General features: G+C 35.7%; 1 protein-coding gene across 1 annotated transcript in view; it reads right to left on the reverse strand.

Moving 5' to 3' along the window:
* Positions 1-8,071: 8,071 nt before the first annotated feature.
* LOC113234043 (collagen alpha-1(XVIII) chain-like) overlaps positions 8,072-18,177 on the reverse strand; it is a 22,571-nt gene continuing 12,465 nt past the window's right edge. The window contains exons 3-6 of the mRNA XM_026469267.1: positions 15,519-15,603; positions 14,885-14,931; positions 8,750-8,851; positions 8,072-8,260 (exon numbers count right to left, since the gene is read on the reverse strand). Coding sequence (XP_026325052.1) covers positions 8,072-8,260; positions 8,750-8,851; positions 14,885-14,931; positions 15,519-15,603 — 423 coding nt within the window. The remainder of the gene's footprint in view (positions 8,261-8,749; positions 8,852-14,884; positions 14,932-15,518; positions 15,604-18,177) is intronic.

Genomic DNA, 18,177 nt, shown 5'->3' on the forward strand with positions numbered 1-18,177 from the left:
AAGAATGCTAGATGGCATTGACCCATTTGGCGTTATTTCTGAATCGCGGTGTTAAGATTTTCCCTTGAATGGTGACTACTCGAACACAATTTTGATAATGTGACGAGAAATCTGAGAATACAGAGAGCTCAGTAAGGCAGCAGGAGTCGAGTCCCTTCTTGGGAACTGCTACCCGGATCTTCTGACATTTCGTACGTTCATATAGGGTGAAAAACCTCATCTCGCGGAACGGTTTCCAGGAGTCAAGTCCCTTCTGGGAACAACTGCCCGGACCTTCCGCATATAGGGTAAAATTGTATTGGCGACATACAAGGTGAAAATAAAAATCTTAAACCATTTGGAGTTTCACTTGGCTTATTCTGGTAACCTCAACCAACGGAACAAAGAACCTCCCTCCTTTACATATCTATATAATTATTGTTTTTATTGCTAGTCTTTTTTTATTAGTTTTATGTTCTTATTGTTTATTTTTAATTTATTATACTTTTAATTGCGGCGCTCTAACAGGGTCATGTTGGTACTATTTAATATTTAAATTCTGTGTAACACATGGAAGTAATAAATACTTTGACTTTGATTTTGACTATTATGTGAAATTGGTCGAACAACATTTCGGTAAATAGACTTTTAAAACTTTGGAGAAAAAATATCGCTTAATTCTTTTGTTTCATTTTGTTTGTGTAAATACAAACGTACGATTTACATATTACAAATACTGCATACCCCAATTCCATCAGGGTACACGGACTCTCACTTACAAGGATTTGACGATCCTGACGTTATTAACGCACACTTCCTAAATTTGCCTGGTTCCAGTGAAGTTCCTACGTCGGAGTTCGAGATGTTTTCGAGAGACAGATTTGGTGAGGCGTTGCTTAAATTGGATACAGTCACAGAAGCTGCAGTGGCTACGTACATGTTAAGTGTAAAGTCCAATGCTGTTGGGTCAGATTATTAGTAGAGAGATGATCTTTCTTACCCTTCCTTAGTACTTTAGGTGTTATTACGAATATAATAAATAGACAAACACGACGAAAACCGTCCCTAGCCAGTGGAAGCAAGCGCTGGTCACGCCACTTCCTAAGGTCAATAATCCTACCGAACTTAAAGATCTGAGACCCATAAGTATCTTGCCATTCCTGTCAATGATCCTTGAAAGGGCAATTTATTCTCAGCTAGTTAAATTCATTGAAGCTAATAATGTTCTTCCTGTTCTTCAGTCGGGATTTCGTAGGGGCAGAGGCACTATTACGGCCTTGTTGGATTTGACGGACAACATTCTTGCTGAACAGGAATCTGGTCGTGGTACTATATTGACGCTGCTAGATTTATCCCGTGCTTTCGACAGTATCAATATTTCTCTGCTTCTTGCAAAATTAACCTATTACGGCTTGAATGGTTCTGCAGTACAATGGTTTGTGAGTTACTTTTGTGCTCGTTCGCAGGCAGTGAAATTGTCTCTGAATGACGGCTCCAATGTGGTCTCCGGGTTTCTTCAGGTACAGCGTGGAGTGCCACAAGGTTCATTACTGGGACCACCACTGTTCGTCATTTACAGTGCTGATTTGCCTAGAGTTATAAAGCATTGTAGGTACCATTGTTATGCAAATGACGTTCAGTTGTATATATCAGTGATTCCTAATAATTTATGCGAAGCGCAGACGCGTATGAACGATGACCTTGAGAGAGTTGCTGAGTGGTATGCTCGGAATTCACTTATTCTAAACCTCATGAAGTCCAAGTTCATTGTATTTGGTAGTAAAGAGCAAATCAGCAACATCGTAGACAGAGATCCACACATCGAGATCGCGGGTAGTGATGTGGCTTGAGTAACAGATGCAAAAAATCTTGGCATTACACTTGATCAAGTTAGGAACTGCTTTTAATGTCTTAAAATATTATACAAAATACGTAATTATTTATGTGAGCATGCTCGTATTACCATTTGCGAATCACTGATTCTTTCCAAACTTAATTACGGAGATATACTTTACGGTCCTCGTTTGTTGAGTAAAACACAACACCTGATTCAACGTGTACAAAATGCTTGTTGTCGATTTTGCTTCAAAATTTCACCTCGCAGCCGCATCACGCCACATTTAAACAATGCAAACATGTTAAATATGGACTCGCGAAGACATCTACATCTCGCGTGTATGCTATTTGGCGTGATAAAGTTCCAAAAACCAGAGTACTTGAGTACAGAGTACGTGAGACCTCTGTTGGCGGGACAAATTCATCGTACTGTGGCCTTTACTGAAAGCTTCCGCTATCAAGCAATGAAGTGTTGGAATAATATTCCACCCCTGCTTAGACTCCTTAAAACTAAGTTTACGTTTAAAAAACATTTGAGGGAATTTATTTTTGATAGGCAAAAACTGGGTATTCCTAAACGCTTTACATAGCGGAGGCTTTTAGAATGAAGTCCCCTTGCTTCATAGGCATTTATTATCATTTTTATGTTACAATGACTTTCATCGATATTAAGTACTGATTATTATTATTATTTTATTTTAACTATACCAATTATGAATTTGTATTACAATTTTTTCAAATTTTTTTTTACAGTTACTAATTATTATTATTTTTTAATATTTTATAATGTACATAATTCTCACGTGATACTAACATATGCACGCTACATTCACCTCACAATGTTTTTGTTTTTGACGCACCGCAACGCGCTACCTCGAAGGTGGTAACTGAAAATCAGTGCCTTGCTCTTGAGCAAATTTTGCACTGAGCCACGACCTATTTGGCTTGCTTTAGCACACACAAGCTGTTGTCAATTAGGTTAGTATTATGTTTTTACGCTTTTTTTTTTCGTTTTAATTTTGATTTCTGTGTGTCTCTTTTAATCAATTTACTCTATTATATTGTTGTGTGTGTGATGCAAGACAATAAACGTTTTATCTATCTATCATCTATCTAGGATCTGGACATATATTTCGCCTCAACAACACGCATTAATGCATTCATACACGCTCGTCTGTTATGTATACTGTTAAGTGTCAATTCTGCTTCACCTCGACTTGAATTCTTTCTCGTACTACTACGGTTCATTTCGCTTGGGTCGAGCGGCAGGCATACTGGCTTTATTTCGTAATTTATTTATTTACAAACGAAATTAAAGCCATTTGAAAAATATGTATTGTATAGTATACGCGTTCTATTTACTTCAGTTGATATAAAAAAAAACCTTGGTATATGTAAAATATCTATTAAATACAGCGGTTTTCGAGGTAACTTTGTATTTTTTTTATCATGAAAGTTTTTAGGAATCGTGTTTTCACACATTTTACTCTATATTTTTTCCACAGTGATTGATTGAACACTGTCACTGCTATGCGGAATCAACCAAACCCATTTATAGACTCTTAACTTGGCCAACTTACCATGGCATAGTCGATAATTAAATTGTCAAAATAAAACTTGTAGTTCTAAAAGCAATTGTATTGAAAAACTTTCCGTAGAGCAAATAAAATTGATAATCATCTCGTAGTTGGCTGGCATCCAAGTGCCTAATTTTGCTATTTTACAATTTAGTGCTCACAGCAGGTCATTCACAGAATACGATATGGGATATTCTATGATATTGACAGTACAGGCCTTGCTAAGTATGTATGCATCAAAATGTGTTCTTCTATTTAAGGCGAAATGGAATAGTGGTAGCGTAGGCTTTGAACTTGTGAAGTAGACGCGGAGAAATTCATTGCACAACATTTAAATATTGCCTTTTAGAAATAAAATATACTTGAAGTATCTGTAATATATCTGATAACAATCGAATGAAACTTATTTTTTCCGTACAGTAAAAAAAAAAAAGATTTTTGTGGACATTTGTGACTTTGCTGGTCTGTTGAAATAGATAAGGTGGCAGCACTCATTTACAAGGAGTTCCAATGTCACTACTGTTTTATGCTGTTCATTCTGCAATTTGGTTTCGTTATTTGGTAATAATGTTATAGTATGGCCAATATTTCCTGAAAGAACTCGATTGAATCTTTATTTTATGGAAACATTGGTCGTTGGAAGCTAAGCAGAGGTCGACGACTTTCGAACTTCGCAATATTCCGCCAAAGATATTGCGCTTTTGGTCCGCCAAAAGTATACTACTTAATATATCTCATTTGTTAAAGTAACGAAAACGAGGAATAAATAAAGCCGAAATGAGGCTAATCAATATCCCAGATTATGACCAACGATACCACTCATCCAATTTAATCCCAAACTAGTTTACTAGAACTGAAGCGGAAAAGGTCAAAGCAGGAAAAAATAATGATACCGTCAAGTTAAGAACAGGTTGCTTTGTTCATGAAATTACGGTTATTTAGACTTGAGACGAACAATGTTGAAGTTTGAAGTACCGTATTCTTTTGCCGTATAAATTAATTAAGCAGAAGGAGATTTAAATCGCGTATATTTGTTTTCAAGTCAACCGTGACCATGGGACCTGTAAAGGATCCGAAACGTCGGTTTGTTTGAAAAAACAAATATACGCGATTTAAAACCGGAAAAATAGTTTCATTTCCTATGTTAATATATTACTTCATTTAATATAATATATTTTTTATTGCACCAAATATGCAATAGAAATATTATTTAAACAGACGTTGAATAAATGTCTCTAAAAGAGACCTCTTACAACCGAAGGCAGTGACAGCAAAGGTCATAAGCGGGCAACAGCGTGCAAGAGTGAATGAGAGAGAAATAATATAAACTACCAGATAAATAAAAAAAATGTCAATTACATAAGTATTATATAACGTATAATAAACAACATGAATAATAATTAGACTTAATATTTATAATAATGTATAAAAATCGTAAGGATGTCTCACGTAAATAGATTTTTAATTAGTTTCTTTTGTTATTGAAGCAAACATCCCGCGGAGCGCACGGAACAAATTTACTTATCCCTGCAAAGTACTGTAATAATAACAAACTTGTGGAGAATTTACCTAGTTCTTAGGTTTTCGCGATTGGATCACATAAGAAATGAATTTTTGAAATGAAAAAAAAAAAAAAACAAAAAAACAATTTTTAACTGACTTAAAAAAATGAGGAGGTGCTCAATTCGACTGTATTTTTTGTATATAATATGTTATGCGAATACTCCCTGAACCAATTTCAATGATGCTTTTTTGTTGGAAAGAGGATACCTCAGTATTGGTCCCATTTACATTTGTAGCAAATATTCTACCTCTAAGAATGGCAAACTAGGCGATGAATCTGGTTTCGCGCACGTCGCGTCCAAATCGCGTACATATTTTTTTTAACAAACTAACGTTTCGGGCCTTTTTCTGGTTCCATGGTCACGGTTGACGACATGAAAAAATAGTTTCATTTCCTAGGAGTATTTTCACAAAAAATACACTAAATCATGGTAGTAAAGCATCATATGCAATAAATAAATATAGTTTTATTTGCAACATCCAGTACGCACTGGCGTACATATCGAGTTCTTAGTTTTTCGCGATTGTACACATAGGAAATTAAACAATTTTTCCGGATTTAAATCGCGTATATATGTTTTTTCAAACAAACCAACGTTTCAGGACCTATAAGGCCCCATGGTTATGGTTGACTGACAGTAAATCCGGAAAAATAGTTGCATTTCCTAAATATAGTTTTATTTAGTTTTATACTTCACAACTCTATTAACAAATGAAAAAATTGAAGTTGAATTCCTCGTTACTCGAGCTAATAGTACAATTCTTTCCAAGTCGATACTTATGAGCTATCGTAAGAAGGTCAAGCTGTCACTGCCAGGCTGTCCAATGAGTTGTAGTCTATTTTAAAAAATAGCATTCTTTTTTTAACGATGATTTTGATCTACAGACCACCAAGAAGATAAACAATAGCAAGACTGCAATAGATGGCAATCAGTGCATTCTCAAGTGTCCGGTGTATAGAAAGAGTTGTTTTCAATAGCCTATTCAAGTTCAGGTTTGCTACGCACATTGTAAGCGTCGAGATAGCGTAATAGTTTGGTGTAAAGGGAAGTTTATAGCGATTAAGTATAATACAATACAAACAAAAGCAAACTATAATGGGATCTATGCTTATAACAATATTGTAATTTGCATTACATACTGATTAGAAGAAAATGTAAATAAATAGGTATTAATGATTTAGGAGTTTGAAGAAGTGAAAAGATTAGGTGTCAAAAGTACTAAGATTTTTTTTGTATGTTTTTTTCATTGACTTACAAATAAATGGACGACGGGTCTAATACAAAAACCACGAAAAAAATGTCCCGAGTCAACCTATTCGAAATTTAAATTGTTATGTCATCGCAGTATCGCGCTGTCCGTAGAACAAATGAAGACTAAAGCGGAGTGTCGCGCTCTGTATACGATTTTAGCGCCTTACAAGTGCGGACACATTTTAGCGCGGACCCGACGTCCATATAATTGTAAGTCAATGGTTTTTTTATATCAAGTGACGGGACGAACAAATCGTGCGCTTGTCATAGTTAGCGCGCGCACGTACGAACAGCTGGGAGAGAGAATTAATGAAGGGTGTGAGCAGCTCCAGAGGTGGTTTTCATCGAATAGGTTGCTGCTGAATATCACTAAATAGTTTTCTCGGGTCGAGGTCTCACAGTTGCTCCGTGTGTAGCAAGCAGTCCAATGCCGATATGCAATGAGCGTAGGTTCATTGGCTTCACTCTGGACTCGAACCTTAACTGGAAGTGCCATGTTGACAGACTGAGTGACAGATTGAGTGGTGCAGTCTTTGCGTAAACTGAAATGTTCATTTCTGATTCTGCATTAAGACAGGTTTATATAGCACATTTCCACTCGCTGCTGTACGCGTATTGGTTGGGGTAAAACACAGACATTCCTGCAGAAATCTCTTTGTAGTGCAACGCGTAATGACGCACTACTCACTCTACATATACGAAATTGTAATGTACGTTAGAAATAATCTTTCTTCATTTGGTACTGTAAATGTTTCTGGCATCCCACTCCGCCGTACCGGTCATTTAAGAACAGTCCCCCGACGCATGGCACTTGCAGAAAAAAACCCGCGTGTCATTGGACCTACTTACTATAAGCGTTTACCCGCTACTCTCAGACTTGAGCCGTCTGACGAAACATTTAGGCACCGGCTGAAAGACCTTTTATTGAAAAATCCTTTATTTTCTGTAAATGAATTTATGGACTTAAAATTTTAACGATATTGAGTATTTTCTATTTTTATTCAAATTTTTACCCCATTGACATACTTTAGTATAATTGTTATCAACTTGTGACGACCTTTGATGGTGAATGATATTTGATATGTAATTTAATGATAACATTATTATATAATGATTGTCAATTTTCTAATTATTGTGTATTTTCTTATAATTCTCATTTTTGTCTGACGATCTCAATATAATTTCTTATACTTTGACATGTAGTGCAATTTATACTGTAATGTTATATTTGAGAAATAAATGAATAAATCTGATGGTAAGCTACACGCCTGTCCATAACAGTTGCAGTGCCACTTGGAGCTTTAAATCTCAAAGATCTGAGGGGCACTGCCACTGCGCCTGTTACCCTGACATCTAAGTTGACAAGTCCCATGTGACTGTTATTTCACCAGCACCTTTACTTTCGAAACCAGAACACAGCAATGCTGATGTCACTGGTTGGCGGTAGAAATAGGTAAGGTGGCAGTATTTCCCTGTAAAGTAAAGTAGTAGAGCTCCCTTAGAACGTTAGTTGCAGTACTGCTACCTTACCTATTACTACCGCCAAGCAGTTATGTGAGCATTACTGTGAACGGGTTTTAAAAGGTGCTGGTGAAATAATAGGCACATGGCACTTGTAATCGTATGTCTCATGGTGATAGCGGAGTCGTGTTTCCCCTCTGATTATTGCGTTGCTAACCACCAGGCTTACTAACTTTTTCGTCCCCTCACTTGATATCATAATTTTTTTCTATTAAACTTTTACAAAAGGAACTTGAGAAGCAATGGGGACAGTTGGTCGCGTAAAGTTACCAAGTATTTTGTCGGGCGTTTATTTGTTATGAGAGATGGTCTCCAAGGAAGTGTTTTACATGCGCTATGTTTTCAAAGTGGAGTTTCTAAATCGCTCTGTCTAATACTTTGTGCGCCACTGCCGCAGTAAGCTATGCAAACAGACAGCAGGTGATGCCCACAGGCTAAACGAGATCTCTGCGGTCTAGACTTTACAGGGATATGCAGATTTGTTCCGTCCGCTCCGCTGGATGTTTGCGCGATACTGTTGATTGTGGACAGCTTGTTTTGGACAGCAGGTTATTGAACAGATTGGAGGGTTAATTCTCGGCATTTCGTTCCTAAATGTACATGATTAATCTTTGGTTCTATCTTATGTCAGAATAAGTGACAGTAAATTTTATGACTATGAACATTATGAAATATAATATCGAACAGTGTAATTCATATTACTATGTTATATGATTAGAATAATTACAGGGTGTCCCACGATAGTAAAACGCTAACTTAAATGTTAAATTTTATAGTCTTCCTTTAATTTAAGATACTATATTACTTAAATGGAATTAATCCTTATAATTGACCCCTTCCATTGGCATCATAAAAATACAGATTTTTTTTCACATTTGGTCGGCTCGATTCAAAACAACTTTTAAAAATAAAATCATGTCTCCATGAAGCAAAATATCCTATGTGCAATATTTGAAGTATTTTATCTCCATGTCACAAAAAAGAATTTTTCATTTATATAAGAAAAAATACATTACTTACGCCATCTCCAGATCCAAATTCACTTAAAGGTCCCGGGGTCCCCTGTGGCCCTGGTGGGCCTGGTGGCCCTGGAGGTCCCCTTATTGATTCGCCAGGCGGACCCTGTTTATAGAAAATGAATTAATAAATCTCGTTTAACGTGCTAACAAAGGAAAACCTTGACGAAAATGTGTATCACAAAATTGTAAGTACCTGATAGCGGCTTATTTGTATTTAGTTATATGTCAAACAGACCGAGAATTTATTACATAGAACCAATAAAGGGACGGTCAATGTGGGCTCGTATAATGTATAGAAATGAGCTGACAATAGAGAAACTTTGAAAAGAGCAGCACCGATAAGAGTAATGCTCATAAGTAGATGAACGTTCAAACTGTTTGACATTTTTTTCCAAGAGTAGCAAAAGAAAGTCTTTCATTGCATTTGTTACAACAAAACCAAAGACAAAGAAGATATTAAAACTCTTAGTTCTTTCCAGCCTTCAAATCCTAAAACTTTTACAGGTTGTTATATCTCGTATAAAATACGGCAGTTGGCAAACAAAACACTTTGGGTGCCTTTCAGTAATAAATATCCACCGAGGCTTGCCACTAATCGCTATTGGGCCACGCTTAGGATTCCACAGATTATCGTTTTCGACTTTATTTGGGTCAGATTTTGTTTCACGATACGAATTTGCAATTTGAAATCCATCGAATGTGTTTATATCAATTAAAATACACGAGTGTCGCTAAATAGATACCTATACTGCCCTCCTTGTCATAACTAACACATTTATATTTTGGTAACTCTCAAGATAGTGACGCCTAAAGTTTTTTCTTTGTAAAAATATCAATTACGCTGATTTTGCTTTAGATACTAATTCAGCTCGAATTAAAAATTTTCACGTATGGTTAATTTTGCTTGGTTCGAGCAGCAGGGACACTGGCTTTATCTCAAATTTTTGCTCTACAAACAAAATTAAGGTCATTTGAAATATGTATGTATATCGTATACTATACGTGGTCTATTTAGTTCAGTTGATATAAAAAAAATCATTGATTAACGTGTTTATTGAATACAGTCGTTTTCTTGTAAAATTCCGAAGCAAATTTGTGTTTTCTTTTCTATGGTGAAAGTTTTTAGTAATCGTGTTTTCACACCTTAAGTATATATCCTCAATTTTACTTGTTTTGTTAGTTATGACCAGGAGTATAGCATACTGCATTAATCTCGTAACACGTATAATAAAATGTAAATCAAGCAGCAAATACCCTAGTTAAGGTACCAGAGGTTTAATTATTCTTGGAAATGAAACTATTTCTTTCGGAATATTTTCAAACCAACTAAAGCTTCGAACTCTTTATAAGTCGTGGTCACAACTGGCTGACTTGATTTTAGTCATGAATCAGTTATGTCTAATATTAATGCAAATCACCCTATTCTGTTATTTGAATTTAATATAGAGACTTAATCGTCTATAATAGTGATTTGTTATGCAAGGTTGCAAAGTTGTTGTTTGACGCGAGCGCTTGTATTGAATCCTGAGCATAGCCAGAGTTTCAAGGCACGAGAAGCAAAACAACTTTGCTGCCGAGCGAAACATACAACTTTTCGTCTCATCGTAGCGAGGAAAATGGTAGATGAAGGAAAAACAGTTGAACTATAACAATATATTCAATTCATACATCAAAAATTAGTTATAGTTGTCAATTTAACGTTAACAATAATAAGAATAAAATATACCAACGGATTTATATTACATAATAATGTACGGCAAGTTGTTGGCGTAGTTGAACATGTGATTGTTTTGTTATCGAACGAAAAAGTTAGGTGCACCATGGGTACACCACATTCCATTGACAAGTTCGAATCTCAAAAACCTTTTCCACGCTAGCGTGGAAAAAACGCTTTTGCGCGCAGATTTCTAATGAGAAAGAAAACCTTTCTGAGCTAATGAGGTGGAAATATATTTTATATTTTATTTGGGTCGACGTTTTTGGACGTGTTACAATGTCCATAGTCTCGAGTTCCTTCGAGGTACTAGAGACCATAGACGTTGCAACACGATTAAGTCCCGATAATAATGTGTGAAAATCGTAAAAGTTTAAATCACCCTATTCTAAGCTACAGTACAAAAATGATAAGATAATTTACTTGTTCTTAATTTTTTTAAGATAATTTATTTACTGTATTTAAATCTTAATGCTTGGTTATTTATTGGTATAATAAATTATACTATGGTGAGACATTTATCAACAACATTCAAAGTTTTAAAAACCCTTTTTATAAGACAATTAAAACAAAATTAGTACCGGTACTGTATTTGTGTCACACACTGCTGGTACTATCATGCAATATAAACAAAATTAAGTTTGAGCACATACATAAGAGAAAAAGTTCAATAGAAACTAAATTATTCGTTATTGTTACGTTTTTAAAATTTTGTGACTTGTAACTTATTTCTTATCATTAAGTGCCTATGAATAAAATGTTATGATATGGAATTTCAAAAGAAGTACTTATTTTTTGTTACTGAAATAAAATAACGTCTTTGCTACTATCAATATTTCAGAGGTGACGGCTTTCGAGCTTAACGGGTTTCACTTTCGAGCCTTAAAATTAATGTTGGTATTCACTTTTCTCTGTAAAACAAATAAGTTGTTAGGAATAGTAAATGGCACTCAAAATTCTATCCATTAAACATTCCCCCATATTATGTACAAACATACTTTGATTTGACTTCACGCCTACGTAAATACCATTCGGTAAATAAAGCAAACGGTCAAATAGTAAAGTTGAGAATAGCAATTTCGGTCTAAGAAAGGGCCTCTAAACGATTAGCCAACACCCAGTTAAAAGCGGTAATGGTTCTATATCATGAAAGGGAGGTTAACAGCCCATTTATAATACGCCATGACGGGTGCGGGAATTGAAAATTTCTCATTTCGATTATTTTTGACTTATTGTTCAAAGATTAGAACACATGTATATATAACAGAAGGTGTCTAAAGGGGTCATTTTAAAGCTACTAGCAGAGTGAAAACTGCGAAGTGCGATTCTAGAATCTGGATTAAGAAAGGGTCTTTGACAGAAGGGCTGGTGGCCAATGGAGGAGACTTCTTCAGGAGTGGCGATCACGTAAAAGTAAGTGTAGTGTAAGACGATGGCAAAATCGATGGACGATCTGAGGAAAGTGGTCGGAAGTGATTGGACGCGGGCAGCACAAGAGCTCCCCTTACCCAAGTTTAACTGCTCGGAGGGGGCATATGAAGTGGATGCGTATACGCTGACTTGCTATTTACGTTCATGGTGAGACTATACATGCTCCTATATCAAATAAAAATATAACACAAGTGGTGTCGCTTTAAAATTTACGATTTAATAAACAAGAAGACAGCAAATAATTTAGAGTTTTTTAAGGACTTGTTGTGTTGCTTTTTAGCCTTATAAGCAACCTATAATTAATTTAGTGCGAATTAAAACAATGTTGTAAAACGGTTTTAACATCGCCTTAAAGATCTACGAGTCATACTGAAGTTGATTGGAAACAAAACGCTTAAGGCATATCGTATTAAGTTTCTTTGGTAGATATAGAGTCTGTAGGTGAATCTATAGCTCCACCGTAATGTTCAAATTGTTACGAGGTATAACAACAGGCTACGAAAGGTGACACGACTGGGAGGCTAAATCCATTTATAATAGCGTCAACGTGACTCCTTTGGGGGGGTTAAATATTTCCCACGAACGTAGATTGGTCCAACGATCTAACAAAGGTGGGTTGATTTCTCCCTTTCGTACCTATGATAATACAGGGCGACATTTTTCCGACGATTTTAATCAATCTGAAAAAAATCTGATCAATAACAACTATCCCACTTTACATCGGAAAAAATAGCAGCGGTTTCTAAAAATGCATAAGGACAGCAGACTTTTTAATTTAATATCAAAGGTTGTTAATATTTGCAGGTAGAAGAAAAATATAAATTAAAAAAAAAAGTTGTTCTCCCATCTTACATTGAAAATACATGGCAATCCTAAACACGGCCTCTCCAAAGAGCGAGTTGGTTCTGTCTTCTTCTTAAGGTGCCATCTCCCACCCGAGGTCGGCGATCGTTAAGGCTATCTGTATTTTAGACAGCTGCACGGAACAAAGGTCTTGTACTCAGGTTGAACCATGACGCCCTTTTCCAGGTGGTCGTTTTCCATGGATTTTTGTTTGCGTAATTAATCGGAATTGGTGGAATTTATTATTGAGCATTATATGACAAAAGCTTGCGTTTTTTGACGGTATTCAAAATCTCTAATTTCTTATTCACCATCTACAATACTCATTGGATACTCGACGATACTTTCAAAATTCTTCTGTATATCCACATTTCAAATGCTTCTAAGCGCTTGTTCATATTTTGAGTTATGGTCCAGGACTCTACGCTATACAGAAGAACCAAAACCACGTTTCAACTTGCCAAACGCACCTTGGTAGACATCTTCAATGATCGATTGCAGAATAGATGTCTCAACTTCAGAAATAAGTTACGCGTTTGTTCTATCCGACACTCGATCTCCACGCTTTGATCACATGAGTTGGTTCTGTAGCAGTGGCGAGGCGTGAAAATTGTCTATAATACAACCGGAGCAAAATAAAAAACACTTGCCTGAACAAGTGGCGCCTTGGCGACAATTGAATAGAGCACTTACTACAATTAAAGAATTAAACAGTTTACGCTAATAGGACAAATAAACGGCATAATTTCTGAAGCTAGTTGTTAATTTATTTTAGTATTGTTATGACTCGGACATTATTCTTATTATTAAATGTTTAGGTTATGGATCAAGTACTTGTTATTATTTATAGTTTTTGTTAAATAGGCATAGCCATCTACCTCTTCTCAGGCTCCGGCTGAAAATCAGCGCTGTGGCTCTGCCCAGCATTAAGCTGAGCTGGCTAGCCTTTTCGGCTGTTATCATGTACTTAGTAATATATATTTATTTGTTTTTTTAGTGATTTATTCTTTAATTTAAATTTAGATTAATATTATTATTATTATTTGTATATTTATTTGTAATAGCCGAATCAATTTTTCTTTCTATCACTTATTAGCACATAAGAAACTAGTACACGTCACTGGTTAATTATTCTACTTTTAAATATTTGTAATATTTGATAGCACGTGGAAATTTTTAGACAAGCTGATGGGAATCGAGTTATATGGACGCCTCGCTACTGTTCAGTAGCCAAACCCGTATGTCTACCGACTCTTCGGTTGGCCGCGATTTCACCTTGGATAATAAGCTAGACTAATTTGTATATATCGATGCTCATGACATGATCAAAATACGATCTTCCTACGCTTAACGCTATTCATAAGCTCCACCCTTTTCTTAAGTTTGTTAAGTATTTCTACATTTCTAACCTGGTCACGTCATGAAATTCTCAACGTAGACCGGCAAACCCACACCTCAAAAACCTGCAGCTTCTTTGTTGTGTTCTGTGCTTATACGCCCTAAAGTAGGACCGACAAGACTTACTTAATGGTACTGTATGCTTTGTTTTTATTAAGTATGTATAGTCGCATCAATACGTAACATTTTACTAAAGATTTAATTAATGTGAAAGTGAAAATAATTAAAAGATTATATAAAACGAATTACCTTTGTAAAACACAAGTTAGTGACATATTAGCGACCTTTATTCTATTAATTTTAGTTTATGGTATGTTTCCTACATATAATAAATTGTAAAAACCAATTGTATCTTATTCGTCATAATTGTGTGTAAATCTGTTCAATATTTAAAATAAAACGTAGACTTAAGGGTGGTGGTGGTGGTGATAAATCGAGGGCCGAACTTAGAGGATGGAAAAAAATAAAGGGAGGGCCGAAACAAAACTCTTCTACGCTTTGTCTACTTGGCGGAGCTGCGGACGTGTTCATTGAACGCATACTCCTTTTCCTAAATTGGAAATATTTCAAATATTTGAGCTTCAGTTTTATAAAATTTAAATTTCATAATAGAATTCCATTTTTTCCATATTTATTTTATTTTTAAACTGTCAAAGGAAATGGAGTGGTAGGATTTTTGATACCACTTAGGATTTTTGATAACACTTTCACGTAGTAACAAAAGTGTTAAAATTAATGAAAAAATCTTGCCCGTGGTCCTCGATCTCCTTTTTCTCCTCTCCAACGCATGGTGTAGCCTGAAATAGAGGATATTCATATTGTAGTAGGCAAGTTATGAATGTGTAAGTGTACCTAGTTTGAAATGATTTTCTCGGACTTATCAACTGACTTGTAATTTAAAGCCGGGTCCGAAATAATCAAATACTTTCTTTGATAGTCATCATGATAATTATCCAATATATATTCGATAATTATCCATGCAAATTCATGGTTTGATTTCTGTTAATTTTGACACTTAAATGACAAACAGTGCGAAAACTAAATAAACACGATTAAAAATATTTGAGAAAACGATGCGGTTTGAGATTTTTTTATATATACGTTTCTGATACAAACACATTGAATGATTTTATCAGCGGTATCATTTTATTGTTCCGATTAATTTTAAATATATCAAGATAAATTATCAAAAACAAAATTATCTAAATATTATTAAATTAATCACCAAAGTAACAACCCCGCGTACAAACACATTTCAAAATGGCCTAAAATAACAGACAAACCTACTCACAAAAAATAACATAACGTTATAAAAAATAATCCCCCTTTTGGCAGTCGCTTAAAAAAGCCATTTAACAAACACAACGTTAAATCGGTAACGTACCATCTAATCCCGGGGGCGGAGGAGGGAAAGGGGGTATGGTGCCGTACCTCCCGGAGCCCTCTGCATCGCCCTCTTCCTGGTCCACCTGTATTTAACAATTAATTGTACAAGTACAGTTGTTAGTAGTTTTAATAGGTTGGTCGTAATATTATTTAGAAAAAAAAAGAACAAATCCTCATTATAATTATTGAACAACTTTTGTTTCACGTGTTTGCGAATTCCTTGTCTTGTTTTTTGAACAAATTTAAGGTATTAAATAAATTAAATAGTATTCTATGCTGAATGAAGAAGAAATATATGCTACTTGTACTTTCATCTAGTTAAATGTAGAAAAGTCACGTTGTGGAGCATTGAGGTCAGGGGCCCTACTATCGAAGGACAAAATCCGTACTTTACGGCCCGCTATGGATGAGTTTCGATTCGGGCTGGAACTAAGAATGTATGACAATGCGATTTGACAGTTTCGCACGGCGTTGATGGACTTCGAGAATAGTCACCTAGCTCATCTGTAGTAGGAAAGCTGTAACTACAGACTTGGCGCTTCGAGGGTAGGGCCCCAGAAAGGCTGGTAAACTTTCTCCTTTGGGTGGCCAAAGTTGTTCTTTGGGGAGGAGGAGTAAGAGGTAGTCTGTCTTCGGAGGTTTCTACGAGGCTAATTAAAAGCTCCTTGTATATAATACGTTCTAATGACATTTCCATTTAAGACCTAGTTGTAAGAAGGTCGTATATATTTTTAGTATATTTAAAATTCTACTTGATCGAACCCTCTCAAAAAAAAAAAAAATTTCAGTATTTTCTTTACCTGAAACCTATTTAAATAATTAAAACATACTTTTGCTCACACAATGATGTACACACGACCACTCACACACGACCACGTAATTAGGGGTTTATGTTTTTAAGACACATAAATGTTTTTCTATGTGACCCCATCTTTGGTCATTATTAAATTATCCAAGCGACTGTACAAACACGTTTAAATACGTAGCACTTAATTAGTTCCAAGTTTACATTGCAAATATAAAGGGTTTGTCTAGGGGATTTACATTTGCGGAGTGTTATGCGAAAAGGAACTTGTGTTAAGCGTGAATTTAGAGTAATTAGTAATTTCACTGTACCTTTACTATAGTAAATACACAAAGGCCCTCACACAAAGTTTGCAAGTAATGTTTTCAGCATAATAACACGTTCCTGGACAGTATTTAAATACGTAGTACCGCACATATGTCACTACTTTTCCTTGTGCCGTAGTGCCTCAACATAAAATGTTCAATGTAAATGAACGAATTTTGTCAGCAGGTACTTTGTTGAAACTTCACAGAAAGCACTTGAAAACGGTACTGTAATCACAGTACAGTTGATTATTTGTGATCTATTTGGTAATAGTAGAGCTCCTTGTGAAAGAGTTCGTCCAGGAAAGTACTGTCACCTTACTTATTTCTGCCGCCAAGCACTAACTACTGTATTTCGGTTTTGAAGGGTAAGAGTGCTGGTGAAATTACAGGCACATGGAACTTGCCAACTTATATGTACTGCAACTGTTGTGGTTAGGCGTGTCGCTTACCATCAGGCCCATGATATTCGTCCCGTCACTTGGTGTCATAAAAAAAATCTATGACGCGAAATGGGGTACCCCGTACTATCTTACTACTTTTATTAATATATACATATATTTCATTGCATACCACCACACGAACACACCGTACACAAACACACCCCACACAAGCACACCCTCCACATAACCAGACGCAGAATTATTAACTTTTTTATTTATTAATTTAAAAGGGGGTACAATATACTTAACTAAACATAGTCCTACAAAACTGTATATACAATTTGACTGCAGGAACAAAACAATTCTCAATTGAGCAAAAAGTTACAAAGTGACTCTCAATGTGGTTAAAATTTTTAAATGATATAATTACAACTACTCGACAACTTGTTTGAACAATACATTAATTTTTAACTGTCATTATTCTAACATAATGGTTAACGTTTTTTAAGTTTCAAGCGACGGGACGAACAGGTCGTGCATTTGGTGATAAGCGACATGCCTACCCATGACAGTGTAGTGCCACTCAGATTTTTAAACCGCAAAGACCTGAGGGTCAATGCCACTGCGTCCGTCACCCTGGAATATGAGTTGACAAGTCCAATGTGCCAGTAATTTCATCAGCACCCTTACCATTGAAAACCGGAACGCTGTAATGCTCACATTACTTCTTGGCGGCAGGGATAGGTAGGTAAGGGGGCAGTACTTTCCGGGACGAACTCTTTCACAAAGAGGTCTACTGCTACCAAATAGACCTTAAATAAACTACTGTGGTTTTTACAGTGCTATTTCCAAGTGCTTTCTGTGAAGTATCAACAAAGTACTGTAACCTGGAGACGTAGCTTAGGATGCGTAGCGAGAGGTACTTTATAAATATAAACTGGGATTAACTTCATAACTAGCTATTTATTATATTTTTTTACATGTTTACTTCTTGAGGCTACTATTTGATCTCTCAAGATGTTCTTTTTTCTAACCTATGTTTTCAAACACATTCTAAATACAAAACTATATTCACTCAGCCAGTAGTTCTACTCATAGAGTAGAGCCTAGACTACAGTACCTACCTACTAACAAAATTCATTGATTTACACCATTGACTTACAA

This window comes from Hyposmocoma kahamanoa, unplaced genomic scaffold (assembly GCF_003589595.1).
Source record: "Hyposmocoma kahamanoa isolate Upper Pololo Valley unplaced genomic scaffold, ASM358959v1 81, whole genome shotgun sequence".
In the NCBI taxonomy this organism is placed as follows: Eukaryota; Metazoa; Arthropoda; class Insecta; order Lepidoptera; family Cosmopterigidae; genus Hyposmocoma; species Hyposmocoma kahamanoa.